This window comes from Rhyacophila brunnea, unplaced genomic scaffold (assembly GCF_057557595.1).
Source record: "Rhyacophila brunnea isolate RB1 unplaced genomic scaffold, BYU_Rbru_1.0 scaffold_11, whole genome shotgun sequence".
Classification (NCBI taxonomy): domain Eukaryota; kingdom Metazoa; phylum Arthropoda; class Insecta; order Trichoptera; family Rhyacophilidae; genus Rhyacophila; species Rhyacophila brunnea.
The window spans coordinates 33661021-33680837 of record NW_028232763.1 but is presented as its reverse complement, the minus strand read 5'-3'; the positions used below and the strand labels follow the sequence as shown (position 1 = coordinate 33680837).

The 19817-nt window shown below is 33.4% G+C and overlaps 1 protein-coding gene across 1 annotated transcript in view; it reads left to right on the top strand.

Moving 5' to 3' along the window:
• Window positions 1–19817, top strand: part of LOC147078637 (uncharacterized) — a 337516-nt gene that overhangs the window by 146425 nt on the left and 171274 nt on the right. Inside the window, exon 4 of the mRNA XM_085960322.1 lies at window positions 6134–6277. Within this exon, the coding sequence (XP_085816448.1) occupies window positions 6134–6277 (144 nt within the window). The remainder of the gene's footprint in view (window positions 1–6133; window positions 6278–19817) is intronic.

Genomic DNA, 19817 nt, shown 5'->3' with positions numbered 1-19817 from the left:
AATAAATTATTATTATTCTTTATATGAAATAACCAATTTTATGTATGATTTAATTGAATAATTTTAGATATTTTATAGATAGCCGAGTATTTTTTGTCTATTATTATTTTTATTATGGCTTGGTTTCGCAGTGTTTAATTGAATTTAACTGTCCTATTTAAATGAAAACAATTACGTATGACTGATAAAGTTTAGTGTGCACTATTTATGACTGATCGTGACAGCCTACCTCCACCCTTCGCCACGGACATAATAATATTAATATAATATCGCTACTGTACAGGCCTATTGTCGTAACCCTCAAAATATTAATATCAAATTCTTCAGGAAGAAAAAAAAACTGTGGGCATTGGATTTACTTATTATTTTATATACTATTTATTTATTATTTTATATATATGTAGGTATATCTATTGTTTTATTACACATTGAGAATTTTCTTTCATTGACACACCAGTGGCTTACTTTTATTGGTTACTGTATTTGGCTGGAATATTTTTGTTAAGTTATAAATGGCTTCAAAATAGTTTTGAATCATAATATTATGAAATATTTTTTTGGGATATATGATACTAGGCCAGTTCGTGTAAGAGTATGCAATAAGTTCATTGCCATCAAAATGTCACTTCGATGAAAAGTGAGGGTTACGACAATTGGCCTGTACAATTACGATATATAATATATTATAATTTATAATAGAGATTATAATGTATATTTATATCGGCATTATATTAATTTTCCTTTACTCAACGCTGTCGCTTTTGATAATATCTAAGCTGTCTCTGCGGGCTGAGCTTATCCGCGTCACTTTTAAACGACGCTTTTCTTCTTATTGCACAAAAAAACCAAATTTAGAGCGATTTGTCACAAGCCAGAAATAAAATGGCGACCACCGGCGGGGCGGGTTTGGGATCATTATTCGAGCGTTATTAAATTTTGCAACGCCAGGAGGAACGTCTGAAATCTAAATATATTTTTTGTTGTCATATTTTATAAGTTTCAACAGAGCTCTACTACCTATATGTAGTAAGAGTATTTTTAATTCTCTTCAAGGAAAGAACGCATAAAACACTGTACACAAACATGTTGACAACATCGTAGAAACGGGAAAAATCTTGGGAAAAGTAATAAAAATCAAGCTGGTTACGTAACAAAACAATTCATTAAAATAAATTATATTACCTAAATATTTTTAGGGTTGAAAACTTTTAGGATACCAACTACCTAAATATCGCTTCATTTCACCTACTATAATATTATAAGATATTATAAGATGACTACTCGCAGTAATACATAATTATTCATAAATGTTTGGAGACATAAATAATATTCGAATCTCAGTCGGTCCAAGATTTTAATTTTTATTTTTAAATCTTGGACCGACTGAGATATGTATTAATGTTTCATCAGGCTTTTCGACGTTACGTTTTTTCAATAACAATACTGTCGCCTGCATGCCTAATAACGCCATCTGTGGTTGCGTTTTAATGTATGTGTGACCCTTCTATACCCTGCGCAGGCATACCGCGCCGACTGTCGTCTACATTTGTGACAGCGGTAGGGTCGATAAGCGAGCGAATGGTCGATCGCATCGTTCTGTAGTTCACGTACCTGCTGAGACATAATATTATATGTTTTATATGCTACTTATTCAATTTTGAATAAAAAATAAAAAATATAATGACTACGTTGTATTATTCTTTATATTATCTTCCGTGGCTGTTGGTAGTTTTTTCCGAATAATTAATCATTTATTTGAATATGTGATAACACTAGATGACCATGCATCATGACCACGCGAAATAATAAAATAGGAATACGTATCTTCCTAATAATATATGACAGCTTCGGATAAAAAAGTGTCACAATTATTTCATTCTTTATGGGTCACATAATTACATTTTTTGTTGATGGTATCACCAGATTGGTGTTTTCCCGCGCGTTTGCTTCACACGTGTCACTCAAAAAAAGAATTAAAATGTTTTTAGTTCCATAAATAAGTAGCCAGTTGCGTTTCCTTTTGCCGGCCACAACCTGAACAGTAGTTCAATTTGGTGTATTGCTTCAGTAGAGTAGATAATATTTTATTACTCATTCATTGTACCTAAGTATTTACGTATATTTGATCGAAAACTGTATTTATTTTATATGATTTTATTTTATTTGATTTAAGGAACTGTCTGTCTTAGACAGAAATAATTGATTATTGCATTAAATATATTTGATTAGACATGTCTGTAACGCGTGAGAGATACCATATGTAAATGTGTACGAGAGAGCGAGACAGTGAGAAGACATCGTAAAAAGGTTAAAGTGAGAGAAAACTAGAAAAAAAGAAAAGTCTACACAAAATTGACGTCTATAAAAAACACACGCCGACATGTTTTAATAATAATTTCAAGTCATCAATTTATAAAATACATCATGCGCTTTTATTATAATAAACTTCATAAATTTCATAATATTATTACTTACCTCTTTTTATAGTCGATCTCTCTAGTTTGAAATTGAATAATTTAATATTTGAATTTACTCTCTTATGAAACGTCATAAAACGAAAATAGCAGCTTACTAGGCAATACTTAACTTGCATTAATATAACTGTCGTAATGTTTCTCACCCAAGTCAAATAAGTGAAATGAATAAAAAAAGATCATGATTTATTAATCATGATCACACGAGACTTAGCGACGAGAGTTAATGCTGGGATTAAGCAGAACATGACAAATTAAAAATAACTCAAAACAACACTACTCTCGGAAGCTTTGTGAGATACATTAGTAACAGCGTAAAATTCTTGTGATGTACACACCAGTGGCGAAGGGTGACTTTTGGAAAGAGGTAGGCTGTGGAGATCAGAGAAAAAGAGCACACTTATCAGGTATACTTAAGGGGAACACGACGATAATACGATATTACTACTGATGAATAGGTACACACTAATGTCAACATCACACTAAATCTATGAAATTTCGATAGCTCACTGACGATATACAATTGAGCGATGAATATAAATTATGTATTTTCCTATATCTACACGTCACATACGCCCAAAAATGTATCGTCGGTAAATATAGCGGTATCAACAGCTCAAAATGACAAACAACCAAAAAAATATATAATTATGTTAGTCTATGACTGAATTAACTGATAAATAATAATCACGTGATACAATTATTATTTATTTTTAAAAATATTCTATGTTTATATGACGTTATTGAACCCATTTTCTTTTAATTATTAATTATTACGATGTGCGTAGATTTTAGGCTTCGCTTTTTAAGCTTATAGATTCGTACGAAAAAAGCCAGACTACCCCGATGTCACGTGATACGCAGTTTATACAAAACGTACGCCGAAATCATCTCGAATGCATCGATATTTATATACTCGCTGGAGAACACGTAGCGCTGCATGTCACTTATTTAAATTTAAATACTTTGTCTATTTTTCTTAGAAGGTAGGCTTCAAATAATCACCTACTATGGAGCCTTCGCCACTGGTACATACATATTATTATTATGTATATTTGAATATAATAATATATAATAATTTGTAACTTTTTCAGTTATCATCTCAGGTTTGGTCAGACTGATTTGTCAGGCCGAACAAATCCGAGAATATATTCTTCTTTTGACCATGTCCGATCCTAATCAGATTATATGGGCCTCCACCGAGTGGAAATTTGTATTAACAGTTTGTTTTTACGAGAAATGGATGTTAGCCACTTGCTCAACATATTAGGTCCATACTCTTCGAACTTGGGACCCGCGACGTTATAGGCCGCGCGTATATATGAGACTAAATTAATTATCACGTAAATATTAAACAAATCATTGTTTTATTCGAGCATTAAAATAATGTTTTTGTTTTATGTAGGTATAGATACATAGTGCAATAGAAAAAAGACAAACCTGTTCAAAACATTGTTCGATATCTATGTGGAGTGTGTTTAGAGTGTGTTCAAAAAAGTTTATAAAATGTAGTCAAAAAATGGGGAAAACGATGACGTGTCCATTAAAATATTAAATAATAATAATTAAAAGTGAAAAACGTTTTATAGGAAATGTTATAACATACTTTCCTAGAATTAAGGTTGAAGACATTTGGCGTAAAACTGTGCTCAGAAGGAGATGGTTATTAACAAATTAATAGTTTGACCAGAATATACGTGGAAAATAAAAATAATCAAGCTGAACGGTGGTGTACTGAACTTAAATGGAGTTATCAAGAAGTAAACAGATGTGGAGGGTGAAAATGATGATTGTCACCAATAAAATACACTGTCGAGAGTAGTTTTAACCGTTGGTCGCTGACCAGCGGTGTGCTAAGATGGGCGCCCATGGCTCGAAGGAGAAGCTCTATCGCTCCGCGTCAGAAAAGTTTCCTGACAAGTACCACGAGAAGTTCCAGCCCAAACTACAGCTGTCGGCAGATAAAAAGTACAAGCCGTCCGTTCACAGAGAAAGGTTCGGCAGTTTTGGAGTTAGAGGTTTGTATATTGTTTGGGAAATGTTTATTAATAGAATAGAAGTTTTTTAATTTTACTGTAAACTTATTTTTCGTGTTTTTTTTATATATAGTATCTACCTATGTAAAAAACATGATGAACTTAATGGTAGTGCTCAATATTGCTCATATTTTTAATGCATTATGGGAAACTGTCTGTAGAAAACGATGATTATTGCATATCGAAATAAATTGTAATAATTTGAACGAAATATGCTAGGTATTGAAAACCTTTATTTATTGCGAACATCGTAAACGCATTGCCTTATAGTCGGATTTGTGTGAAATGGACGAGTCGAATAAGCAACGCTAAATCAATACATTTCACATGCTAAGTTTTCAAAAAATCAATATTTTTTGTGATCTTATAAAAAGTTATTTTAGACGTACTTTCTCATAGGTATATATTTTTTTTAAATGGTTATTGACTCAGGATACAGACCTTATTAAAAAAAGATTTATAAAAGACGATAAACTGATATTTCCTAAATTACATCGTTTGCGATCATTGTTTTGTGTATAATATTATGTAATTTTCTTGACAAAACTAGCGTCGTGAATAGTGGTCTGTTACAATTTCTTTTACGAAGTTACAAAATGTTCACTTCTCTCAACATTGTATACATTTTTTGTATTGTAGTCGAAAGCTACAAATACCCATCATTGGTAATGGTGTGATAAAACCTCCATTATTGCTTTCGACTAATCTTATATTATAATGTATGGATTCGATATAAAATAATACACCAAATAAATGCTATCTCAAATACATAATCAGTCTTAATTACTTAAAACTATTTTTTTAGTCAACGAACAATTACAAAATTTAAGAATGTAAGATTCTAATTATTGAACATACCTACATATTTTGAAAACACTTCTGAGAAAATATATTATAACCGATAGAAAAAATCTTTTTTGAAAAAAGTAAGATACCCCACCCCGCAGGAATCGAACCTGCATCTCTCGGGTATCGCGCCCATGCACGTATACCACTATGCTAAAGGCGTCATACTTAATTGCGACAAAATTTAACCAATGGCTTACCTACTTTAATTTAAATACAAAAGCCGATCGCTAATAGTAGCTCAATTTGGAAAGCGCTCCAGAGAGCATTAAAAGTCATTAGTTAAAATTTGTCGCAATTAAGTATGACGCCTTTAGCATAGTGGTGCTTGGGCGCGTTACCCGAGAGATGCAGATTCGATTCCTGCGGGGTGTCTTACTTTTTTCAAAAAAGATTTTCTCTATTGGTTATAATATAATATTTTCTTAGAAGTGTTTTCAAAGTTATGACAAATGTACATAATCATTCATTTAGGAATATTAATTTGATTTAACACTTCACACGTTAAGCAAAAAAAAAAAAATGTTTCCAAAAACACGACAAATAAATAAACTTACATTTTTAACCAAAATAATATAACTAAGTAAATTAAAATAACACACTAAGTTTTAAAATTGTATTGAGTTTACTAGAATTACAGAGTAACTGTTAGATAATGGAGGCTACCGTTTAAATTTAACGTTAGTTCAATCAATAAGTCAAGTGGTATTGATTCAACGAAGTGTACCTAAATGCCATGAACAATAATTCTGACGTGGACTCTTTGTTTCTCTGCAGGCGCCGCGAAGAAGCGCGACGTGGTAGCGCCGGGGCGTAATGCCAGCCCTCAGAGCGAGGCGCCCACCCCCAACCCTCCCGCCCACGTCAACACCCGCCTACACACCCCGCCCGCAGTCAACGGTCGCCCTCCTAATGTTGCTGGTGAGTTTCCTTTCATTTTATTTCAGCTGGAAAATTTGTGCTTTTTGTACAGAAAAATGTTAAGCAATAACGTCTATCATGATAATATACTTAGTCACAATGTTCGTGTTGCAGCCTTTTTTGTATAATTTTGACTCAGCATATAATTAAAGATTTGGGGTAGGTATATCAGTGGTGAAGGGTGAAAGAGGTAGGCTGTGGAGATCAGAGAAAAATAGCACACTTATCAGGTATACTTACGGGAAATAAGAAGATAATACGATATTACACTCGCGTTTGAACTGACAATAAAGACTGCATGATATCGTGAAATAAATTATTTTTGTCTATGACAGAACGAAGTAAGTATCTTAAATAATAATCACGAGATACAATTATTTTTTTTTATTTTTAAGGGGGGGCATGCTCAGCGTAGGTCAAAATGGAGCTTTTATTGCATTTTCAAAGCATGATCCTGGACATTTATTAAACGTTGTAGATAATCTATTTATATAATTTTGAAGCCTTATTATCCTTTATATTTATTTTAAACATTTGATGACTGCATTAAGTATTTTTATTACATAAAATAGTATTCTTTTAAACCTCTCGCTCTAATGTTTTAGAAAATAGTCATATTTCAGTACATGCATGTGCAGTGGTGTTAAGATTTTTTACATTTATTAATTTTTAAACGCATTTATAAAACCATTAGTATAATTTATGTTGACATTATTATAGTGAAATATTTACGATAAAAAAATATATTGATAATCTCTGTGATCCCAAATTTGACAAGATTTAGGCATTTTATTATTCAAAAAATGGGCAAGATTAACACATTTGAAGATGATTCTAAAGATACTAATTATAAGCTATATCTTTGACCATTGAAGTGTGATAAACATCCTACGAATAATGATTGCTTTATAATAATTATTGACCTAAAAATAAGGTAGTGTTTTTTTGAAATACGCCATTTCTTTTGGCATTCCCCAGTGGTTAAGCTACAACATACGGCCGTAGTCATAAATTGGTAAACTATAATTGAAGTAGGCAGTAAAATGATGTTAACGCGCGTGTTTGCACATGTACCGTTTAAAAAAAATCGGTTAGGTAGGTAGGTTCCGCCTATTCAAGCAAAAATGTTCATGATTTTATTCAAGCGTGTACATTTTTTAGGTATATTGTTGAACTAATAGCAGCTATCTCCGTTTTCTCCTGAAAAGTGTATATAATATCTATAATATAATATACTTACCATATAATATCTTAGAAGGCATCCTAATTTTGATACATATATTATATTAAGCAGGCGTGCTACTAACATGTTATATAATCATTACCGTTTAGTTATTTTCCCTAATTTCCACTGAATTATGAACGTTTTCCGGCCGTGGAAAAGTTCTGAAGGAAATGGAAACTATTATAATATGGAAATACGCTCTGACGGCGACTGTTTATGGACTCGTTTTATCCGCTCAGATTTCAAAATAGAGCCATAATATTGGCGTTAAATCTTTTAAAAAGTCTACCGAGAGACTTGAGTAAGTAAGTAGATACCCGCTTTCGAATTTGAAAGCACTTTAATCATCATACTTATGTTAATGTATGACTGCGAGAATTCTCCACGTTATAATAAAAAGGGCTGTCATGAATAGCCTTGTCTTTTCATGATTGAAAAGCCTTGGCTTTCAATGTGATGCCGAGTGACCTTCTGTTTAAAAATGTTTTCCAGCATCGTAAGAATTTTTGGTTCACGTGTAAACAGGGATTGTAATATTGAATGAAAACATCAATACCTACCGTTATTTCGGTATTTCATATTGAATACCGGTATTCGTCAGTCCTATCACTTTACGCAATTTTGTAATTATTTTACTTTTGTCGGATGATTCAGTCGTATTAGATATAGTTTTTTTCCCAATTTATCGGCTTTTTAATACCTTTTATAATTTAATACCTCTAATTTAATAAATTTAAAATACGGGTACATATTTTAAATTGTATTTCAGTATTCATTAATACCGGGATTCTAATACCTATGTGTTCATTTTTATAAAAAAGGACAATATTTTATAGTGGTGAACATAATTTTACACCCACGATGGTCGCGTGTCCTGGGTCTGGCAAGTATGCATATTGTTTTTCAATTTAAGTATGAGTCAGAGTATGGACCTAATAGGTTGAGCAAGTAGCTGACATCCATTTCTCGTAAAAATAAAAATTGTTAATACAAACCTCCACCTTGATCAGGTGATCCCATATGATCCTATTAGGATCGGACATGGTCAAAAGAAAAAAAGAAGAAAAATAACATAATTATGATAATATTATGTACCTATTGTAATAAATTTGTTATCATGAGTCAGGTAGACTCAGAGCTTGTAATTTCTCGTGATTTCTTGTGATTTTTTTTCTTTTCTCGAGATTCAGTATTATTATAGATATCTTTATTTATTAAATTAACTTTTCCGGCACAAATTATTTGTCGGCCGAACTTCGATAATTCCTTTCCACGGTTAAAAATCGAGATTTCTTTCCAAAGGAATACAAAAGTTTTCATTTCGGATCAAAGTGGGCGTATTATTTATTTCCGTTTCAAATTCCGTTTGCTAATTATTTTCTTAGTAACTATTTTTTCAGTTCTCGAGATTCTCATTGATGATTTATCGAGAAATGAGAATTCTCGAGACGAGATTTCTTATTCACAATCACTAGTCGGACTATATTTTATATATTGGTATCAAGTACCTCTTAAATGTACGTAAATATATGTTTTGCGAACGTCGAAATATTGACAATTTGTAGTGTGCATAAATAAAATGATAAAGAAATAAAGAAATTTAATTATAATTTAGATGTTTCTTTTAGGGGTCTTCTATAAATATCATCACACGATATTTGTTATTTTGACTACCCCTACTCCCATTGTCATATTTCGTCATAAAATCTTTTTCCAACGTCACATTTAAAACCCCGGCCAATCCTTTCAACGTCAGAACATAATTTTAGACTACTTACTAAATACCTTTTATATTAAATTTTCACAAAACACTTTAGATTTTAATTAAAGCTCTCGAAATTATCAGCAAAGTAATTTATATCTCTCGATCACACAACAGCGCCCTCTCTCGGCGTTAAATTCTAATGGTCGTACGTTTTCGTAATGACGCTCACGATGGTTTAAAATTTAAATTATAATAATTATTTTGATATAAAATTTAATATTGTAATTTCACACGCTCTTTTCATTTCACTAGACGACCTCAAAATTGAAATCGTGCACGCCCACCCGAAGCGTATTTGCCGCACTTCAAAAATCGTGTTTTTTTTAATAATAACGACACATTGTAATATTTTTTTACCCGCGGGCGATTTCGATCCAAATAGAGAGAGTCGTATGTCTCTTTATCTGTTACTGGATTCATTCAAGTATTTTTTTTAATTTTATTAATCCGTTGTTCATGATACCTTTTTCGGAAACGAAGATTTATACTGTTTTGTTTATCCTCCTACGAAGTCAATAATGTTCGAGTGTTTTTTGATCAACGATAACAAACGTGGAAATTTTTTGTAGCTTTTGGCCGCGCTGACAACGATACATTATTTATTTTAGATAAAGAAGAGGCGTGCACTTGTAATTTTTTTATTAGTATTTGATTGACCATTATTTTATAATAATACTAGCTGACCCGGCAAACGTTGTTCTGCCATATAAATTATTTCTAGTGAATATTTCGGTTGTTAAATAAAAAATAACGAATGTATCGTAAGTGTGTGGGGATGGGATATATGACAGAAAGAGGAATGGAGCGCTGTACACGATGACCGCCGATAAAAACAAAAAAACATCAACCATTCATTTTCTCAATTCAAAATGAGTAATGATGTTCATAATGAATGAATTACCTGTGACAGGATCTCGTTGTTTAATGTTTATGCAATATCCGTCTTGTCCCTTCCAGAAAATTAGCGGATATTGGAGAGCGTCGTATGAACGGTGTGTGTCAGCGATGAACTCCAGATTATTGTTTCTTCTTCGAATCACGATTTCTCGAATCGATGTGTGGTCGCCAACCATGATTCCAGCAATGTCGTCAACAACAGGCGCATTGAATCGACGCACGTGCTCTCCAGCTGGTGTTTTATCAGGATTGATGACAATAGCGTGATTGTCACTTTGCAATTCGTGCATGTGTGCTTTGAAGAATTTCAATAATTCATTGTGCTCATTCAACAGGGCGTCCAGTTCGCCGACGATGCACCTGGCATTAGGCGAATTGAGGCTATTGTAGCCGCAACGTGCATCCACATGATTGATGTCCTCACCGCCCATGAAGTAGATTTGTAAAAATTTATGTGGTTCGTTTGACATTGCCAGCAATGAGCCTACTTTGTGGTATACTTGGCCTTTGATTTTGAACGTAGAGTGGAATTGTTGACCATTTGCCGCAGTATTGTGAATTATTTCTGTTGCTCCGAACGAAGTCATTTGGAAGCATGAATTGAATGTGCGAATGGACTTAAGGACAGGTTTGAATCTGGAACCGTGCCGATGAGCAAGCCGTTCAATGGTTCTGGTGGTATCTCAATTTCTGCTAGTTGCACTTTTCCTGATGCGCAACACATCCCGGCTGACTCATGTTTGAATTTGAGCGCATGACAATGGGGACATTCTTTGTCCATAGCACCAATCAGCACTTTCGGATGAGCGGAATATTCAATATCTGGCTCGTACTCGAATGCGAGACGAAGGAACGAAGCGGATGTAAATGTTCGATGTACTTGTTGGCGTTGTCGGCCATTTGCTCTGCGTGTGTTAACTACGAACTGGCGCGCTTGGCTCCGTTCCAATTGTCGTTGTTGATTTCGTTCAGCTTGTGCCTCTTGTGATTGGGATGCACGCAATTGCGACATGCTCACACGCACGTTTTTGTTATCTTGTTGGATTTGTTCGTCTGTTCTTTCTGCTCTACTATTTTGCATGTTTGTTGCTTTATTCGTTCGATGGCCCAAATAGCCCCCATTGCGTCTTGCTGGCATTGTGTACTGTAATACACGCAAATAATAATAGATAAATTAAAATAAATCGTACAAAATTTTGCACGCACTGCGTTGTGATATGCCGAATGAAATGTCAAAATGACGCGACGCTTCTCTTGAATTCTTTTTGGACGTAGCGCCATCTGTCATTCAACAACATATATAATTTCGTTCTATTTGAATTTGGTTAAATTTGTTCATACAAAAATAATAAAATCGCGATTAAAAAATGGGAGGGTGGGGGTAGGAGAATGAAAATTTGGGGTTATAGGTATTTTTATATGCCATATAATAAAAAAAACACAAAAAAAAAATTGTCAAAAAAATAAAAAATAAAAATTCTGGATAGAGATACCCTAATCATCTAGCGGTATGAAATATACTTGTTGACCTATTCTCATACCTAACAAATATACATAAAAAAAATCATAAAAATCGGTCGAGCCATTTCGGAGGAGTTCGACCACAAACATCGTGACACGAGATTTTTATATATATAGAGAAGATAAACCAAACTTTAGATTAAAATACAAAATAAATTTATCATAATACTTACGAGTAATAATTTTACTGTAGTTAACTATAATAAATTAGGCCATAGAGGGGTGTTTCAGCTGGTTCAATATTTAAAAACTCCGCATAGAAATTTTTCAACTAGCGGCTCAGAAAAGCTGAAAAATGGAACCACAGTTTGTCGTTACAGGAAAGAACCATACCTACCAATGTTCTCACTTAATACATAACAACATTATACAATTATTTGCAATAATACTAGGTACGTCAATACTAGGTATCTTTTGAGATCGGGTATTCTGTTCTAAGTCATAATTATTAGTAAAGTATTTTGAGATGCGAAATTTTTATCTCGCTGGGTATTCTAATTTTGAGATGCATTATTTCTTCTGAATACTCGATTGAAGATTAAAACAGAAGATAAAACAAATGAATTTAATGTTGCTATTATTGGTTTCTAATTAGAATATACGCATGTCAACGTCAGCTTTTTTAAAGTAATGGAAAACTATTTACTAAGCATGAAAGACATACTATTAAATAGCTATTGGCACACCTACCCGCATTTGCTATCATAGGGAGCAGTACCGAGCAGATATTATATCATTCAATTTAATTATTGGTTTTACTGTCATATGAATAGCTTACAATATGCATGCGATGAATCCACAGCATCTATGGACCGCACGCGGCACTGTAGGTACTAGATATATATTTTTAAACACTTTTTGTAAAATTTTAATATTATTTAAGATAAGACGGCGAAAATGAACACAATCGTGATAAGATAATATTAAAATTTCGTGGTTCACACTAAAGACTAGTAAGTGTGTGTTGATATAATATGGTGCATGGAAAGGTCGGAAGGAAGGAAGCCGAAAACATTACGTGATGTGATATTATACTATTGCCATAGCCTAATAAACGAAATGACAACGGGCACACTAGTAGTCTTCGATCGCAGGCATTCAATTATTGAAGGCACAACAATGGTTGAATACAGTCCTGATTCCGTAAGTTGGCACGTGCCGCACCGCGTCCATTGTGAAATACGGCCCGATAAAACTTAAATTTGCGATTCATCCGACCATCAAAAAAATAAACTGATCGGCCGATTTGACGCCGCAGACCTTGGCGTACCTCACTTGGCTGTCAAGTAGGCAACGGCTTGCGCGAATTGAGAGGTCCTCGATCATATTATTATTAACGTGGCGAAGAGATGGTTATCTCTTTTCCCATTGCTAACTGACTACTCCATAATAATTGACGCGCTTCCTTTTTGACAGCGGATTTGGCGGGATGTGTGCTGATTGGTCCTTGAAATTTTATAATGGAACAATGTTTATTTTAAATTTAAACACGTTCGTTGTTTCCATTTTGGAATATTGCCTATATGAAAATACTTTCATTTATGAGCTATCTCATTTTTGATTGTCTTTATTGATTACCATGGAAACGTCAGTGTTTGCAAATTTCTAGTAAATGAGATAGCTAGTAACGTAAAAATAAATATTATTTAAAATTTGCTTAAACCTTTTGTTTATCTGACGAAAAAGTTAAAAACTGCCACATTTCTGTTTTTATACTGCCGAAAAATGGCATGCTAAAGTTAAATAAATTTCTCCTGTGTTTAATACTTATTAAATAAACACATACTGGAGAAGGGTGCTTTTTAATTAAATATTACCTGATATATGAAAAATGTGTTTACTAATGTAACGATTTTTTTTTTAAATAAACTAATTTAGCCATGTACCTACCTAGTTAGTACCCTAAACTTTAGTTTTATTCAACTTTTTACTTCAGCAATGCTATTAATAATTTGCATAATATATACTTTCTGGTTGGTGTTAAATTATAATATAATACATGGCATATTTTTAAAATATGCCCTTAAGGGCGGACGTGCTCAGCGTTGGTCAAAATGGGGCTTTTATTCTATTTTCAAAGCATGATCCTGGACATCCCTTAAACGTTGTAGATAATATATTTATATAATTTTGAAGCCTTAGTATCCTTTATATTTATTTTAAACATTTGATGACTGCATAAAGTATTTTTATTACATAAAATAGTATTCTTTTAAACCTCTCGCTCTAATGTTTTAGAATATAGTCATATTTCAGTACATGCATGTGCAGTGGTGTTAAGATTTTTTACGTTTATTAATTTTTAAACGCATTTATAAAACCATTAGTATAATTTATGTGGACATTATTATAGTGAAATATATACGACAAAAAATTATATTGATAATCTCTGTGATCCCAAATTTGTCAAGAATTAGGCATTTTATTATTCAAAAAATGGGCAAGATTAACACATTTGAAGATGATTCTAAAGATACTAATTATAAGCTATATCTTTGAACATTGAAGTGTGATAAACATCCTACGAATAATGATTGCTTTATAATAATTATTGACCTAAGAATAAGGTAGTGTGTTTTTGAAATACGCCATTTAAGTGATTTAAGTGAAGTGAAAAGATGTGATCATAATGTATTTTTGAGAGGAGATATAGAACATCATATTATTCCAAATATCTGTATTACAGTTGCTATTGTAAGAGTTTGAACTATATTAATATTGAATTTGTGATTTCTCGACTTTTTAGAATATGAATTGAGACTTCGAGATTGGTTTATTGAATTCTCGCGATTTTTTATGTAAGGTAATTGCCTAGATTCGGAGTGGAGAGCTTTTTTCACCTTCGAATTTCACAAAAAATACTATTTGGTGTTTCATCGGGAAATTACTCTAAAACGCTAGATCCTGGCAAGAAAAATGCCTAATTGGGAACGCTATTTCCGAATCTTAATATTGTATATATTTCTGGAATTCTCGAGATTCTCATTAATAATTTCTCGAGAAATGAGAATCAACTTTTACATGGAAGTGAGTTGTGATTTACTCTCCCATTGTCATTCTTCAACTCGAAAAGAGATAAGTACTCAATTTCCCATTTGTCGTGAAAATTATGAGTTTTGATATTTTACTGGGCAGGGCTCGAAATGGACCAGAGCGTTGTTCCGGATCATAAAATCCCCAAAAGTACTCAGTCTCGTGGACATATTAATTTGACCGTATGAGCTAGATATGCCATATAATACATCTAATACACTTAATTTTATAAAATACACATAATTAGATAACTATATTAATATTTAAAATGTGTTTATATAATTATCGAGCGCTCTGGTTCGTAAAATGTTCCATTTTGAGCTTTGCTATTGGGCACTTATTGCTCTCATCGTCGAAGTATTCTTCTACCGTACATAGTGTCTACTATTCGATGGTAAGAGGAAACTGTACCTCAGTTTAAAGCGTGAAGATTCAAACAGTATCTTTATTTTACTCCTGCGACATGCAGTGAGTTTACAAATACGAATCAAGTGATACGATGAGGTTTCGTGGGCTTTCTCATGTTTAATTTACTTCCCCTTTAATATCTCAATTATATAATATTACAACTGAATTTAGGTAGGTACACGCTTTTTCCATTTTGACGATTCAATAATTACGACCGACCAAAATCCATCCCGTGATGATACTACGCTCACTGTTGAACATTACAAATGTTTGTTATCAATGACACAACGAGAAAAGTTCATGCTACTAATCCAATTTCAGAAGCCTCTGTCCCGACCGTAGGTAAACTAAAAGTTTATTTATTGAAATTGACATTTTGCAACTTTTCAGGAACTTATACTTCGCTAGACATTGATAGTTTTTGTCAGACAGCAGACTGGCTCAGAGTCCACAATAAAATAGATAACGTCAGACCCGAAGATGCCAAGAGCGTTGTAAAATTTCACGACAAGAATAAAAAATTGTTATGCCAACAATATCAGCAATGCGATTTTTTTTCACGGCGCCAAAGTCGACGATCTCTTGATGACCGAGGACAGGAGAATCGATAGGTTGTTCAACCCTCGACTACCGATAGGTTCTGCTATTATATATTATATATATGCACATTATATTACCACCTACAAGCTTTGTACTACAAAATTGTACTGTATATTTTCCAGCACGTTCACGATGTATGAAAATCTTTCAAGAGGTTCTCAAAATTGGTATATAGAAAAGAGTTTGTACTCTAGAATCTAGATAGCAGTTGTAAAAAGGCAGTTCGATTTTCGAATCCAACGATTGTAGGCATGGTTGCATTGGTATAGATAGAGGGTCATTATTTTTCTTCTTCTATTGGCAAGCCCGGAAACAAAATGGCGGCTCGTGTTCTTTCACTGATGTTGTATTTTGTCCATGATATTCCAGCAGCCGTGCACCTGAATAACAATAATATTTAAATAAACATAAGTTTGCAAGAAATAACACAAATGTATAAGTTTTTCGGACTCCATAAACCCCCGCAACTAGGGATTGCAATACCGAATGAAAATATCAATACCGGTATTTCGTTATTTCCTATTGAGTACTGGTATTAATACCGGTATTCGTGAAATATATAGAAGAAAACAGAAGTATCTACCAATAAATATAGATATAAAAATCTCTTTCCGCTCTTTCTTTATGATTGTGCACACGAATAGTAATTAACCGGGATGTCTACTTAAAAATACACAGGACAACTTCTAAAACCCGAGAGCGACTGGCGAAAATATTTGAATAAATTAAAAATTACAGAAGTAGATACCTACCTACCTTTAATGCACGTGTGTTCCGAAAATTTGCAAGTGTGATTTCTAGTCACCATGAAAGTCGTAGGGCAACGAAAGTTAACCAGACATCGCTTAACTTGACAAAAACCACAGTCCTGTTAAACTTTTTATGTCAATTAATACATTTTGTTTCCAATTTCAATGCCGAATATATCGGTATTGTCTGATTTTTAAAACCGGTATTTCGGTATCGTGAAATTCTGGGATACCGGTATTGCAATCCCTACCCGTAACAGTATAATTTTTTTTCGACCACGTCCGATCCTAACAGGATCATATTATGGGCCTCCACAGAGTAGAGGTTTGTATTAACAGATTTTATTTTTTACGAGAAATAGATGTCAGCCACTTGCTCAACCTATTAGGTCCATACCCTGACTCACACACAAATTGAAAAACAATATGTGTACTTGCCAGACCCAGGATTCGAACCTGGGACCCACGGCGTTATAGTCCAACGCTTAAGTCGCGCGGCCACCGTGGGTGATACATTTTTAAATATACGATAATATCATCTACACATTCTACACTACAAGAACACCAATTATTTGTATTTCCGTGACAATCATTTTGTAGAGCTTACATTATTAATGTGCACTTGTCCACTATGCAACATTATATTATATTTTATAATCTTTTGTTGCTGGATTCTTAGGTACCTACTACCTTCTCATGCCGTTTGTATGCGTGTAAGCACTATCCGAGGCTTGTATATATAAAATTGTTCACAGTTCTATTTCATCTTCATTAAAGAAGGTGCCTTCTTCGCGGACAGTTTGACAAGCGACTGTCACCGTATCGATTTAATCCCATTACGGGTCGAGAATAGAGGTTACCTACGTTGACGATTTACGTTAACTGAGCGCCCGATATTTGGTTAGGTAAATTACATGTTTTGTTTAGTAGCTATATCCGATAATCACATTCTTATTCTTCTTCCACCCTGTCACGTCCAAACATTGGGGCATAGGGCAAGCACAAGTTGGCGCCACTTCCCTCGGTCCATCGCCAACTCTTGCGCCTCCTGCCATGTCAGACCTGCAGCACGTAGGTCGCTCTTGTAGCACCGCTGCAGGGTGAGGGAGGGCCGGCCACGGCGACGGAACCCTTGAGGCTGTGCTTAACATTACTGTTACTTAAATATATAAAATATGTGCTATGTGCAAAACTGGAAATTTCGTAATTTGCGTACATTTTTACCCATCTTTCATTACAACGATTGTAATAACTATAGTATTTGACGGATGGTTCTATTAAATACTTTGTTTACACTATTTACATGAAGAATTTTTTATTACGTAATCATAATATACTAGAAAAATAATTCCAGGTGGCAGTGCCACCTGTCAGCATAAAATGACCTTTTGAACCATATCCAAGATACCAAATTTATTTATACCTTCCCGTCAATATTTTACATATTAATTCGTATTATGTAACATCAATATTATTTGTTTTGATTTATCTATCTGTCTGTCTGTAACACAAGAGAGAAAACATAATATATAAACGTGTAGGAGAGAGCTACCGAGACACGGAAAGGGCGTATGAAGAAGCGTAAGGTATGAGAAAACATACACACGACGCGAATTCAAAATTTGAAAAATAAACTGATATACAAATAAAGCAATCGTTTATTTTAATCGTGTCGCGAAAGAAAACAAAATAAATGATAGTGTGACAGATACCTACGAAGTATTAAACGAAATTACAATTATTAATTTATGACAGATTGAAGGAAAGGTGTAAAGAAGTAGGTATATTATGATGATAGGAAACACGATTTTGCAAATTATATATCTCTGAAAATGAAAATTTCTGTTAGAATTGAATACAAATTGAATAAATTAACGTAGTGGATACATCGAAAACAATAATTTTTGTTACAGAAATAAGCCACACCCGATACCGTTGACAGGTGGCACTGCCACCTCGTATTTTGTCTAGTTTGATAATATTTTTTTATGGCTTTTCCCCTAATAGGTTATTTATTTACAGGAAAGTATATATATATACTTATGATTTTTTTGTTTAAATTATTTTTTATAATATACTGACGTATATTAACTCTTTACGATTGGTTACACTACTCTGAATAAGTCCTTTCTTTTGACCATGTCCAAATCTAATAGGATCATAATATGTACCTCCACAGGGTGGAGGTTTACATTAACAGATTTAGTTTTTTCGAGAAATGGATGTTATTCACTTGCTCAACCTATTAGGTCCATACTCTGACTCATACACAAATTGAAAAACAATATGACGTGTACTTGCCTGACCCAGGATTCGAACCTGGAACCCACGACGTTCGGCCATCGTGGGAGCTTACATCCAGATTTACAGACATACATAAAGATTTTTCACTTATCACGTTATTTGTTATTGATAGAATAATATTATGTCACCTGGCGCTCACCAAAGTAATTTTTCTTCTTCTAGATGCTTCGGTAATAATTTCGCTATAGTTTACCACCACAGTCGGTATTTTGAACTGTTACGTTGACACGCCATTTTCGGTTTTCGAAAACTTCGCGAAACTCATGACATGCTCTCATTTTGAGCCATTGATGGCATAACCCATAACGAATTTCGAAGGAATCCAATAGAAACGTTACCAAATAAATATGTGGGATGGGTTAATGGACGCAATGATTTATTGTTTTTTGAAAATACGAATGTATTGAATAATGTGAAACCAGCGAACCACATTTATGAATGAAAGGTAAAATGTATTTTATAACAATTGTTTTCTAAACTAAACAAACTGTCATTGTGTTCTTTTTTTGAAACGATAATTCCAGTTGCCATCTTTTACGTTTATACATTTTATGTGGTTAGTTAAATATTATTGAGGTTAATAATATCATAGAGGTTTATTATGAAATACGCCCTCATTTTAATACCCAAAAATTTATTACTGTCTTTATGTCGCTTAAAGTTTGAGAAAAGATTTATATATTTTCAATACGCTATTTTGAGCATTAAAGTGTACCTCTCCATTACCAAGAACATATATTTTGACAGCGCTTGAAATGGAAAAGTTAACGATCCGGAGCGCTTGACAATTTTCTGAAGATATTATAATTACATAGTTATCAAATTTTATGTGTATTTTATAAAAATAAGTAAGTTAGATTTTTTGTTATATGACCCATCTAGCTCAGACGGTCAAATTATATTGTCCACGAGATGGAGCGACAATTTTACCGATTTCACGTATCGTAACGGCGCTCCGTTGAGCTACGGTCCATTTCGAACCCTTTTAACAGCTAATTACTAATTAATACATAACCTTGATTTGATATAATTAGATTA